This window comes from Miscanthus floridulus, chromosome 9 (assembly GCF_019320115.1).
Source record: "Miscanthus floridulus cultivar M001 chromosome 9, ASM1932011v1, whole genome shotgun sequence".
Lineage (NCBI taxonomy): Eukaryota > Viridiplantae > Streptophyta > Magnoliopsida > Poales > Poaceae > Miscanthus > Miscanthus floridulus.
This window is the reverse complement of record NC_089588.1, coordinates 127,948,166-127,961,500: the sequence shown is the minus strand read 5'-3', so window position 1 is coordinate 127,961,500 and position 13,335 is coordinate 127,948,166. Positions and strand designations below refer to the sequence as shown.

General features: G+C 43.3%; 1 protein-coding gene across 8 annotated transcripts; it reads right to left on the bottom strand.

Moving 5' to 3' along the window:
• Window positions 1-8,366: 8,366 nt before the first annotated feature.
• LOC136484251 (transcription initiation factor TFIID subunit 10-like) lies at window positions 8,367-12,550 on the bottom strand. 8 transcript variants are annotated; one of them, XM_066481472.1, is made up of 8 exons: window positions 12,017-12,550; window positions 11,767-11,951; window positions 11,619-11,683; window positions 11,418-11,480; window positions 10,150-10,421; window positions 9,927-10,071; window positions 9,753-9,838; window positions 8,367-9,021 (listed from the first exon to the last, which is right to left on the bottom strand). In XM_066481472.1, the coding sequence occupies exons 2-5, from the start codon at window positions 11,902-11,904 to the stop codon at window positions 10,337-10,339; spliced, it is 351 nt and encodes a 116-aa protein (XP_066337569.1). In that variant the 5' UTR covers window positions 11,905-11,951; window positions 12,017-12,550; the 3' UTR covers window positions 8,367-9,021; window positions 9,753-9,838; window positions 9,927-10,071; window positions 10,150-10,336. The 8 variants fall into 8 exon arrangements, with proteins under 8 accessions (XP_066337569.1, XP_066337575.1, XP_066337572.1 ...); XM_066481478.1 differs by having other exon boundaries at window positions 9,753-9,821; XM_066481475.1 differs by having other exon boundaries at window positions 9,927-10,055.
• Window positions 12,551-13,335: the final 785 nt, after the last annotated feature.

Sequence of the window (13,335 nt, the reverse complement as noted above, 5' to 3'; positions counted from 1 at the left end):
TAGAAAGTTAATCACCTCTTGTTATCATGCTTAACATGTTGTGTTAATGGCTCGCTGTGGCTACATCATGTTAGGTTTAGATCCATGTTTGCATCATATTCCGCATACATGTCATCTTCCATACATTTCCTTTAGTTATTTATATACATGTGCTCATGCATATAGGATCGCCGGAAGGAGTAACACTGTTGGAGTTCGAAGCCGTGGGAGAGGAGAACCTGCTAGAGATCCAGTAGGAGGTTCCAAAAGGAGAAGGACAAGTCTAGGAGCTGCCCGATTGCCTGGATCACGTTCCTACTAGCTACATCAAAGGCAAGCCCCGGAGCATATTAAGACTCCCACTCTTTCTAAAATAAATTTGAGTCCTATGTTTGATGCATTAAGTTATAGGAGTTGTTTGCAACCAGTTGATGCATCTACCTTTCCTTGTCCAGAAATATATATGTTGTTACCCTATTAGGTCCAGGATTGAAACCTATGCTTAGCCATGCTTAGACCGGTAGAAGTCGGGTGATTTCCTGTCACCTGCGAGATATAGGTGGATACTCGGTCACGGTTGGCTATATTTGCTATCGTGGAAAAGAAACATGTGTTGATTATAATTGGATACCGGGCAAGATTTTATAAGTGGATGGTGTTAGGTTGGCTTATGTTGATCCTGTCTGTGTCGGTTATGGACCGTACCGTTGTTGGACCTTGTTCGAGATTGAACGTACCTTTCACATAATGGTCGGATAACTCGTTCTGACTGCGAAGCCGAGTAGCTCAAATCGGGGCTAGGAAGTTGAGATGCCAGCGTGCACACTAGAGGTGAGTATGAATGTGCGGCGAACCTGGACGGACCTTGCGCAGACCGTTGTCTGAACATCCCGGCTCCCGATTGTTTCCCTGAGGGTGCGGCACAGCTCAAACCCACGGTATCCCGAATTGTACTAATGGTTACCTAAGGCTATCTTCGCACGGTATGCCTAGGTGTGTGTTTAGGGTTTTGCCTAGCTAGTTGCAACCGATTCGAATCGTTGTCTCTCCTGGATAGTGAGAAACTTGGTCACTGTCTAGCATTCGTAGTAATCTAATGGAAGTTGATGGTTATGTTGTTTCCTGCAAATAAATTGGATATGGTTACTAATGTGATGTTGTTATCTAAATGAAGTGATTGTTGTAGGATAGCTGTAAACTTTGCTATAAATAGCTATAAGTAATTTGATGCTAGCAAATCCTAAAATGGTAGGACTCACATTAGCAAAGCTTTTATGCAAAATTGTGGTTAAGCCAGCAACACTTATACAGTCGTGCATAATCCTTGGTGTCATATTATTTTTGGTTTAAGACGGGTAAGTCTAGCTGAGTACATCCTCGTACTCAGGGTTTATTCTCCATTGTTGTAGATGGTGTGGTATATCACTGTCGGGGACCAATACTAGGGTACCCAAAGAGGGGGAGCTAATAAACATTAACATTGATTCATACGAGCAGTCAAGAGCGTGACTACAGCTCCAACCGACCCCTAGGTACGCAAGCTCTGCCTCGCCCGACATCGAGGCCGTGGGCTCTGCCTCGCCAGACCCCTGAGGGTGGACCCCACCTCGCCCGACCTCTAGGGGTGGGCTCCGCCTAGCCTGACCTCTGAGGGCTGGCTCTGCCTCGCTCGACCCCTGAGGGTGGGCCCTGCCTCGCCTGTCCTCTGGGGCGGTCTCTGCCTTGCCTGACATCGAGGCCACGGGCTTCGTCTCGCCCGACCTCTGAGGGCGGGCTCCGCCTCACCTGACCTCTAAGGGCGGAATCCGCCTCACCTGATCTCTAGGGGTGGGCTCTGCTTTGCCCGACACCGAGGCCATAGGCTCCACCTCACCCAACCTCTAAGGGCTCGTTTCGCCTCACCCGACCCTGAGGCTGGAGGATCTGTCTTGCCCGACCAAGACCCATACTGCCGCCAAGCACTTCGGGTCCAAGCGAATGGGCCTAGGTCAAAGCTCTGACACCAGGGAAGTGACTGGCATGCCTCGATATAACCCGTGGTCGTGACGGGCCATACCTGGGGATTCACATCAGGAGCAGCGTCGGGCATATCGGTGTTGTTCTGCCTAACCCTTGTATGAACACTGACAGGTACGTCAGTTCACCATGACATCCGATAGGACGGAGTGGAATGCCACGACCAGGAGACGACGCCTGCGCATGGCGCCAGCAATGGATAGGGCCACGACGTGGAGCTATCCCTATTGATGTCTACAGGGTTAGCGGGACCCGCATGAAGGAAAAGAAGGACCCAACGATCCTGGAGGACTTCTTCTCCTTCTCGTTCTCCTCTTTTTCCTCCGCTGTAAGCCATGCTTTCCCTTGGCCTATAAAAGGGAAAGCAGTGCGTCCCATGAAAGGGGGACTTGAACCAATCAAAACCTTGAACCGATCAGAACACACAAGCACATAGCCGAGAAGCGACCGAGCTCTCGGCACCCGTTCGCTCATTTCACCAGAGACTTGGGACTGGTCCCTCTCTCGACCGTTTGTAACCCCTACTACGAACTTTCAGTGCTAGTAACACGAGTAGCAGCAAAGAACTAGACGTAGGGACATTCTCCCCAAACTAGTATAAATCTCGTGTCCTCTTAGCACACCATCCGAGCCAGATGCGCAATATTAGAAATTTACTAGTCGGTGGCAACTCAAAACACCGACAATCACAGTTACTGCAAGAGCTGCTTCTCTCCAGCTGTGGATGAGGAGTGAGGCTGCGGGCACGGCTTTCTCTAGTAGCTTATCTATGTTGCTATTGTTGGACATGATCATGGTACTGGCATGTATTTGAACTAAGTGTGTATCATGTTTTAAAACTATGTTGCTTCGGCTACCGAATTGAACTCGTGTTGTATTAATTATATTTGAACTCCGATGTATGTTGAAGTACTTGTGAACTTTATGTATCATGTGATGTGTGTATGCTAAATCATGTACGATCTTGGTTTGTATGTGTCTTATTTTGAGATCCTTCGTGATACTCGACGGACTACAGAATTTTATATGTGGTCAAGTGTGAGAGTGCGTCTGTCTCAGCAGTTCTCATTGCACTTATGCTCTTATAAATTGGACGGTTCCGTTACATGGCTCATGGCTTGTACCAGCAGCGATACATCACTGCCTGGTCAAAGCCTAAGCCAACAATGATGTCACGATTATCACTACCGGTTTCTGGCTTGACCCTGTAGTGATGTATCTCTACTGGGTGGTGGTTTGAGCCAGCAGTGATATGTGCCTTCACTGTCGAGTAAATATCTTCCCCCAAATTTTTGGGATAGTAGGCTTACGACCCGGTAGTGATAAATAATCACTGCCAGCTCTAGCACAACCGGTAGTGATGCTCCAGCAGTGAGTGTGTTTGTTAGTGTAGTGATGCATCGATAATCATTTTGGGTCTTGTGTACTGAGTAACAATACATATATTGTCTCAATACGAATGATTTGCATTGAATAGTTAGTCGCTAAAAGTAGATATAGCCTTGACCTGTCAATCGGTAAAACTAGGCTTGGTCAATCAGTCAGCAAAAGATGTCAGTTGGTATTTTTACTTTGGGTGTCAGACCATTAGTCTGCAAAATTTATTCAATGCCACTTTCACCGACTTATACTTGCAATCGGCACAAAACTATACCGACTGATAGTCGCTATAGCAGTTTTTACTAAATCCAACGGTACTGCAGATTTTGGGTTGTGGACTTGTGGTATAATGGTTTGAAACTGTAATTTCAAAGAACTTTGGTTGTAGAAGTGTAACACCCCAGGTACCACATAACCCCGGGATGCTACTATACAACACTACAAAGTTGCCAAACTATTAACTTCGGCGACTCCTACACAAAAGATGAACGCAATGGAAGAAGAAACATATAAATCAATATACATGGTACAACAAGCAAACTATACAAGGGAATGAGATACGCAGGATTATTATCTCTAAATACAAAAGAAAACATCTACTATCTTTGTTATTTCATAATTCTACAATTATTATGTGATGATATGATACAAGAGTGCAACACGTGCTGCTAATCCCATCCCTTTCATGCGAAGTTTGAATTGCATAAATCCATTCAACCATGTTTTGCATCATAAATAGCTGATAGAGCCTTTTTGGAGAGAACATTTGAAAATTTTCAATATTGCCCCATGTTGCATGTTTGGAAGTTACTGTTTTCAGTTTTTGGAGTTGCACGTATGAAATACCATAGTTTATGGAAACTACAATATTTGTGATTCTAGCAAAAGCCATTACCTATTTTGTACTTGCAGTATTTGGCACAATATTTTGATTAAAAAAGATAGTTGCTGTGTGAACTAGCAATTATTAATTAAATTCGCTTGATTGCATGCTTGAGAAGCATTAACATGATGGTCAATGTGTCATCAGCATGGATCCTCATCATTTTTCTGCTCTTGTATTTTTTATGTGCTTAGTTTTCAAATTGATTGGCTAATACACACATTTATCGGCTCAAAGAACAGGACTACCCATTGTTTATAGCTCTAGTTTCTTGACAAATTTGAATTCATATTTATTTTCTGTTGCTCGTACCGGACACTAGCACTGTAGTATATGCCAATGTCATAACCAGAATAAGCATGGATCCATAACTAAACAAACAAAACAATACTGAAATCAAATCACTGACCTCTTATAACACTAGTCAATGTGTGTTGACACTCAAAATTGGCCAATACGGCAAATTTAGGGAAAACCTCCCTAGGCCGGTTTCTGTCGGCGCGAAAACGTGGTAGCCGCGCCGGGTGGACACGCAGCAAGCCGGAACGATCTAGAGATCTGCCTGGCTTCAACGCAGGACCAGTCAACCCTGTGAATTTTTCAAGGGTGTGCTAGTCAATTTGACCTGCAATTGACAAGGAGAGAAAGTTTATCAGTAATTTAATGTGGAACATACTGGTTTTACCCAGACGGTTTCAAGTGTGCCGCTTCGGGAGCAGCCAGACGGAAAAAATCAACTAAATAGCCGATACGAGAAGAGATCAACTGTTGAGGACTATAATGCTCCGCGGGTCATGATTGATTTTATAGTAGCGAATACAATGCACCCAGTTTCAAAGATCCTTTTCCTTGAGCTATTAGCATGTATGCGTCAAATGTACATCACTGGCTAAATTAGATTTTGATCGATACATGGTGTAGAGCCAATGAGTCCAGTGAAAAGGGATATGCCATGCAAACAATCGACTATTTGATATAGACAGATCTACGAACCATCTAGATCTAATCTATTACCGCCAACAGTGAGGTTCGACCAGATCGATGCAACTATGATGACGATGATAGTCTAGAACCAGAAAATCCATAGAACCGACCATACTTCAACAGGCTCATGAAAGCGTGCCATATCTGTGAAAGCACAGGCGAATCGGCTAAAATAGTCGATTTAGGTAGAAAAAGGGATTACAACATGTAAACAATCGACTATTTAATATGGATAGATCTATAAACTCATCAGACATAACCTATTATCCTTAACAGTGGGGTTCGACCGGATCGATGTTAGCCATGATAAAAAACAACAAATAAAACTTTTAAAGTAAACAGATCTATTCACACTTAACAGAATCATGAAGACACACTATAAGCGTTAAAGTATAGACGATCGGCTATTTAGCCGATGCAAGCATAGCAAACAGTTGAGGTCACGCCTAGTCAAAAGAAAATCTACCAGCTAGCTTACTCCGATTTAAAGTGCTAATAGTGGGGATCGATCGGATCGTTACAACCATAATAGTGAGCTATAAACCAGATTCAACTAGCTAGTAAACTTTCTCAAGATCAGATATGCCTTGACTGCGTACTATGCACGATCAAGATCAAAGTATAACAACTGATAAAACATAATCCGTCGTTTAAAGTAAGAACCATCGCAATGTGACAAAATAAACGATGGACTAAAAGGATGTGAGGCTGATCTAGATCGATCTCGATCGGGCAGGTTGATATTGCTGAAACTAATGACAACGAGAACATCAGCAGGATCAGTAACTTAATGAATCTACCCAAAGGATGCCACCCTTAGGTAGAGCCGATTACTTGACCTTGATCTAATTTGAGCAGGTGGAGGTCGAACTTAACCGATGCAGCCGTACTTGAACTAGATAAGGATCGATAACTAACTCATACTAGAGCTCATAAGAGGTCGGCCGGACCGATGCAGCCTTACAAACAAGAGTATAAGCCATGACGGTACTCATAGACAAGCCGGAGGTCGACTGGATCGATGCAGCCCTGCTTGTTTAAGAACTCGCCTCATCAATTGCTTTCATACTTTTTTGACCAATTTCAATTTCTCTCGTGGACCATAAAACCCAAAATTTGTGCAGCTGATACTCCAAAGGCACACTTATTGGGATTCATTTTTAAACCATGTTTTCTTGTGCACTCCAAAGTCTCCCGCAAATCAGCTAGATGCTCCTTGTACCCTTTAGATTTTACCATCACATCATCAATGTAGATGTCAACAACACTACCGATCAACTTATGAAAAATATAATTCATCGCCCTCTGATTAGTTGCACTGGCATTCTTCAAACCAAAGGTCATCACAACCCATTCAAATAAACCAATTGTGCTAGGGCACCTAAAAGCTGTTGTTGTTATGTCTTCCTCAGCCATAAAAATTTAATTGTATCCTGCATTGCCGTCCATAAAACTAATAACCTTGTGCCCGGCTGCTACATCTACCAACATATCGGCTATCAGCATCAGATAACCATCCATGGGTGTAGCCTTGTTCAAATCTCTGAAATTGATGCAAACTCTTAACTTTCCATTTTTCTTATACACAGGAACAACATTCGATATGAACTCTACATATTGGCACGGTTGGATAAATTTCGCTTCTAGTAATCTTTCAGTCTCCTTTTTATATCATCAAGAATATTTGGGTTGAATCTCCTCGGAGCTTGTTTAAACGGCTGATATCCAGGTTTGATTGACAACCGATGTTCAACAATTGATCGATCTAGACTAGGCATCTCATAGTATTCCCAAGCAAAATAATCTCTAAATTCCTTCAATAAATCCACCAACTCTTGCTTATACATAGGATCCAATTTAGCGCTTACATACATCGGCCTAGGCCTATCTCTAGAACCAATATCTATCTCTTCTAATTCATCGGCCAACGTAAAGCCATGTCCTAGTTTACCATCTATACCATCTATTAGATTATTCATTAAAACAAACTTTTAGGGCCGACTACTTGGATCGGCTGTTGGCTTTCATCATTGATTTTAATGAAGCCTCCTTCCAATAGTTTGCCAGAAAAACACTCGAAGTCTTCCAGTTCCCAATACATTGGATCAATTGTTGCTATACTCACAGAATCATCAGCATGAACCAGCTCAACATCATCTCCAAGCCATCGAATCAAGCATTGATGCATAGTCGATGGTACACAATAATTTGCATGAATCCAATCGTGACCAAGGAGTAAACTATGTGAACTCTTTCCATCAATGACAAAGAATGTAGTGAGCAAAGTCTTACTTCCAATTGTCAGTTTGATGTTTATTGCCCCCCTGGTCTTAGATGCATTATCCCCAAAATCCTTAAGCATCATGTCAGTCTCAATCAAATCTCCTGGTCCCTTGCCAAGCTTGCGAAAAGTAGTATAAGGCATAAGATTAACAGAAGCACCTCCATCCACCAACATTTTGCTCATCGGCTTCCCATCAACAAAACCTTTTACATATAAAGGTTTTAAGTGCCGATGCTTGACTGGCTTATCGAATATAGCTTCTTGATCTGCTAGAGCTCTGAATTCTGATGGCAACAGAAAAGCCATTTGAATACACTACTAGGGATGTGTACATCAATGATGCTCTTCTTTCATCACTGAAGACTCCAAAATCGTCACATATATTATTTTATGACGAATTTATGACGATATGGTATTCGTCATTGAATGCGCGTCATATTTTACCTACCGTGACGAAACATCTATTTTCGTCATAGATGTGCATTTGTTCTATGACGAAATGGCCGTCGTCATAGAAGTGTATTCTTTCTATGATGATCTATTTTCGTCATTGATATAGCCCCTTTTTTGTCATGACTTGTTGTCTGTTAGGCGGCCAGACGACGTCTGCCACGCTGGCAGCTGACGTGTCTTGTCCACGTGGCGCGTCCACATTGCAGGTGACGTGTCCGACCATGTGGCCAGTGATGTGGATGGTCCACGTGTCCACTTTATATTGGTCCACAAGGCTTGCTGTGATAGGTTCTCATTTTCGTCACTGAAGTAAATAGAAATTCGTCACAGAATCAATTACCAAATCGTCACAGAAAGGTCAGATAATTCATCAAGTGCACATGCTAATTTCATTACAGAATGCAAATAATACTGGAATGACCAAAAGCTTCCATAAATTAACAGATCCAGTATTCCAAGGACCAACAACTTAATCAACAATTCTAAACTCGGTTCACATAACTCAATAGACATCACATTTGAACTCCTAGTTTCATCTCAGTTCACATTAACATCACAGGAAATAATAAAAAGTTGCCAACCACCAGCAACATAAGTTACTACATAAACAAAATCATCAACAGACCCCTTGCTTAATGAACCAGCAGCTACGAGCAGCGCTCATGTCAAAGAAGCATTGTTGATGGCCAAGATACGCTTGAGCAGCGCATTGTTCTCTTCCATTGCCTTGTTTATCTCTGTCAGCTTCTTGTACTCCTCCATCTCCTTTTGTCCTCGCCAGCTTTTCATCAGCTTGTTCACTTCTCTTCCTGAGTTCATCGATTTCACCTTGTACAGCAGCCGTAGCTTCAGCTGCTAGTTGCTCCCGAAGCTCGCTTTCATTTTATGATGATGATTTGGAGGATGGCGCTGGTTTGATGCCAACACTCTTTAGGAAAAGGTTTGAGCTGTTCTGGGAGAGCACCTGGGACACAACCTGCACACTGGACACTGTCGTCTCACCTTCAGCAACAGGTTCTATCCTCAAAGCTTCCATATTTGACTGAAACAACAATGACCCATCATTAGTTGATACTTATTGCATTAATTTGAGGAGGAAATATCACACAAGATGTATTTAAAAAAATAAAAACCTATGCTAACGCTACGGCGACTTTCGGTAGTACAAATCAAACATTCAAAAGATAATATATGCATCGCTAACAAAGCATAAATGTGGTATGTTTAAGATTCACTAAAAATCAACGATACATGGAGTTAGATATATTAATTAACACTAATCTCATTTGAAATACATTGATACCTTTCACAGCACACACTGAAAGAGTTAGAACTACAATAAGTATATTTTCTGTCAATCGTCTTATCTACCCTACATACAGAGGCCTAAATAAGCATGTCTTGGTGGCAGTGATCGCCGTGGCAAAGGTTCAGCGAGGTGTGTGCAAAGCACCTTTCTACCAATATCTTGTCTGCAGCTAGAGCATGAAATGACCGATATACCATCTTTCTTTGGCTGATGCTACATCAACTAAAAGCTTGATTGATAGCACAGTTCAATCTGAAGCAATGTAGAAAAGTAACTGCTTGTAGACAGTGTCATATAGTTGTTCTGAAGGGCAAAGCAATGTCAATTTAGTGGAACAATATAAATTGACCTGTCAGTTTAGTGAAACAGTACAAATTAACCTAGCCACGAACGGCCCAAGCCAAATCACCCTAGTGAAAAAGTACAAATGAAGTGCCCTATGGATTCAAACCGCTGGCACTGACCTAAGGCCGAGATCTTCGACTGGAGCTGATCCGGCTCATTCTTGCGTGGCCTCGGCAGCCTCCTCCACCCTAAGCGTCACCGTGGTCTGGTTGTTAACATGCATAGTTAAGATGACAGAAAAAGATACGACAGAAACTGTTGCACGGTTAAGATGAAAATGCATTGCATTTTACCTATGGGATGTATATTAGTTTGCCAAGGTGAATCAAAGAGCTCACAGTAGACCAAGTGCAGTATAATTTTTCGGAATTTTATTCATGCTGCACCAGGCCAAGCAAGTGCAGTAGTAACTACACAACCATCTGAAGGCATATGTCGCTGGTAAGAAGATAGACACAGTTCTAAAAGAGATCTGACAATCAACAACAACAACAAAATTATTAAAAAGCAAGGTACCTAAGTGAGCTGCAAACATACTTGATCAGGAGCTCTTTTAATTGGCATTGCAATGAGATCATCCCTAAGCTTGATGTCATTGTCATAACCAATTTCCTCAATACAGTCCATGTAGCTTCCAAACGACCTTTTTCAATATTTAGGGCATGCAGAAAAAGGAACCCAGTCAAGGTAAGGCCGCTTTCATTTATGCCTTCAGGCATCTTCTCCTGAACAACTCTCTTGACTCCTGAGATTTCAGTAGGCTGTAGAGGAGCACTAAAACATCAGACCTGGAAAGCAATAAGAATAAGAATCTCAGCATCGCTAGAAACATGCTAGATAGAAAGCATGGTAGCCTTCATGAACACAAGCCTGGAATTCATTGAGCTATCCACCTGACGGGGTATATTCTTTTCTACCAAGAAATATCCACCTGACTAATCCATCACTATGGTGGCATGGTAAACTTTGCGAGAGCAGCAGAGAGCGAACAATGTTTCAGCAAGTGGGAAGGTGATTGAGTTACAACCGGCATAAATGCAAGTAAGTGATAACTAGGATCATAACATATTCTGAATGGAACAGTAGAAACATGAAATGTTGTAACAATAGGAAAACGTTTGTCATCATTCCGATATTATTACATTGACTGTGGATACGTGGTTCTTAAGGCAGTAAGGTGAGACCTACATCTGTCCCTCGTGTCAGTGCTCCTTCCCTCAGTCTATGTACCATGGATACAGAATTACAGATACACAGATACGTCATTTTTCCAAATCTCAGTACAGGGATATGTTTTCATATTTTTTGAAAAGTAAATAATGGGCCTGCTTGGTTGGCTTCCAGTTTTCCCACCGGAGCCAGTCAGGATACGTCATTTTCCCACCAGAGCCAGCAGGGATGGCAGCAGCTCGGGTTCTTGGCCTTGATGGCCCCCTCCCCTCCCCTCCCCTCCCACTCTTCTTCGGTTCTCCTTCCCTCCCTCTCTATTTGATCATGGCGACAGGGACGCCTAGATTTCCAGCAAGCCTTATCGCCTAAGCGACACCTTAAAAAAACATGTGTTCGACGAATAATTTCACAAGTACATGCAATTAGGGAGGGATTTTGATTGAAGCCTAATAAACTTGCCGAACCAAACAAAAATATGGAATTGCGTATTGCACAGAAGATTTGCATTCATATGGAAGAAAAGAATGATAATGTTTAATTCTTGAATATGCTATCAATGAAATTAAGAAGGGAATCATTTTACTTTGTAATAACGAGACTATGAATTTACTCACTGAAGAGAATCGCTAGCAATGTCTGATAGGAACTTCTGGGTGGCAACAGCAACTAGTCTCGTTCTGTAAAACACGAAATCAGATTATGTGTGCAAGAAATCAAGCAATTTGTGTTTTTAAGTTTTAATCCATGGCACTGATCAGATCTCAGCTTACTACTATCCATCAGGAAGAGAGATTGGAAAGAGGACGAGCACTCACAGGCGAAGGTCGGGGCACTGGAACCCACTGCGGCCGAGGTAGTGCTCCACCAGCTCGTCGGGAATCTTCCGCACCACCGAACTAAGCATCAGGGCTAAACCGCTGATAGAAAAGTAGAGAAGGCAAGAGGGAAGTGGCGGCACCGTACCGTGGGGGTGTAGTCCATGAGGGTTGAGAGGAACTCGGTGAGCGCAGCCTCGTCGTCGTGCCGTCCGTCCCCCCCTCCACCCACTCCCGGACCCATGCCCCCGCCAGGGCCTCCTGCGCCGCCGCCGCTGCTCATCATCCTGGACCTCACGCCCTGCCGCCTCACTGCCCCCACCGCGTGAGCAGCTGGTAAGATTCGAAGGGTAAAAATCGCGAAGATCGCTAATAAGAAGGGGAGGAGCGGCGCTCACCGTGGGAGAATGCCCACTGGCGGCGACCTGGAAGCTGCGATAGGTGTCACCGACGACGACAGCAGCTCGTGGCCTGCAACTGGACGTCTGGACCCACTTGTAACAAGAGGCGGGAGCCCGAATAAACGGCGAGGAGAGGGGCGGCGCCGACGAGGACGGGGACGGGCGCTCGCTAGGGTTTGGTCGTGGCGGGGTTCCCGTGCTGGCCTGTCGGGGACGGGGCGAAGTCGAGGCGTCACGCCTGGCGGAGGGCCCCCCGCAGCGAGACGCGCGGCCGGCGGTGGTGCGGGCGTCGAAGAGGGCTGGAGCTAGGGGCGCGTCGGAGTTCGTTGCGGCTGCGCATAGGGTTTGGGGAGGATTCGACGGGTCCGATCTGAGAGAGAGAGAGAGGAGGCGGCGCGTGTTCTTGGTGGCGCGCTTGTCGAGCCCGAGGGCCAAGCGAGGAAGGCGGCGGCGGCGAGAGAGATGGGGAAGACGAGGAGATAGACGGAGGAGACGAGAGAGTGACTGGGGATGAGAGAGTCATTGGGGGGAGGGGGTGGGATGCTCGTGGCGCCGCGGACTTAGTCCTTGGTAAGCTACGTTGTATATTTTTCGGTCCGTGACCTCTACGTTTAGGATTTGTTTTTTAAATGTATAATTTGTTTTTTAAACATGTACCAACCTCATAACTATAGAATAGCTTTGCGACACAACAATGCACAAGCAGCGTGTTGAAGAGTTCAACTTAAAGGGTCCAGAAAATCTCTAACAATGAAGATAAAAGGAGTTCTTTTGTTTCTTTATGTGGCATTCCCTTAAAATCAAAACTACTAAAATAATTTTGAGACACCAAATGATCTCAAATGAAAATTTGATAAACATCAAAGTTGTAGAGGTCACGAAGATCTACAACTTTTATTTTAGTCATCTTGTCATTTGACAAAATTTGAACCTTTCAAATTTGAAATTTTAAAAAATAACAAGTTCAAACCAAAATTTGAGACCCAAAATGATTTCATCATAAAAAGTGATGAATACTAAAGTTGTTCAAATCATTAATATCTACAACTTTTATTTTAGTCATCTTGTCATTTAAGAAAATTTGAACCTTTCAAATTTGAAATTTTAAAAAATGACAAGTTCGAACCAAAATTTGAGACCCAAATTGATTTCAACATAAAAAGCGATGAATACCAAAGTTGTTCAACTCATGAATATCTACAACTTTTATTTTGGTCATTTCTTCATTTGACAAATTCTTAGCACATATTGTTCACAAATTTACACATGTCTCATATAGTTTATAAAACCTTACGAGAGATGTGTCATATTTGTGA

What these genes read in the sequence shown, in the direction of transcription:
- LOC136484251 (XM_066481472.1), bottom strand. Translation starts at nt 11,904, where the DNA reads ATGATGAGCAGCGGCGGCGGCGCAGGAGGCCCTGGCGGGGGCATGGGT. An exon ending in TCATGGACTACACCCCCACG is followed by an intron (nt 11,684 to 11,766) that starts GTACGGTGCCGC and finishes GTGGTGCGGAAG; the next exon opens with ATTCCCGACGAGCTGGTGGA. An exon ending in CAGTGCCCCGACCTTCGCCT is followed by an intron (nt 11,481 to 11,618) that starts GTGAGTGCTCGT and finishes CGTGTTTTACAG; the next exon opens with AACGAGACTAGTTGCTGTTG.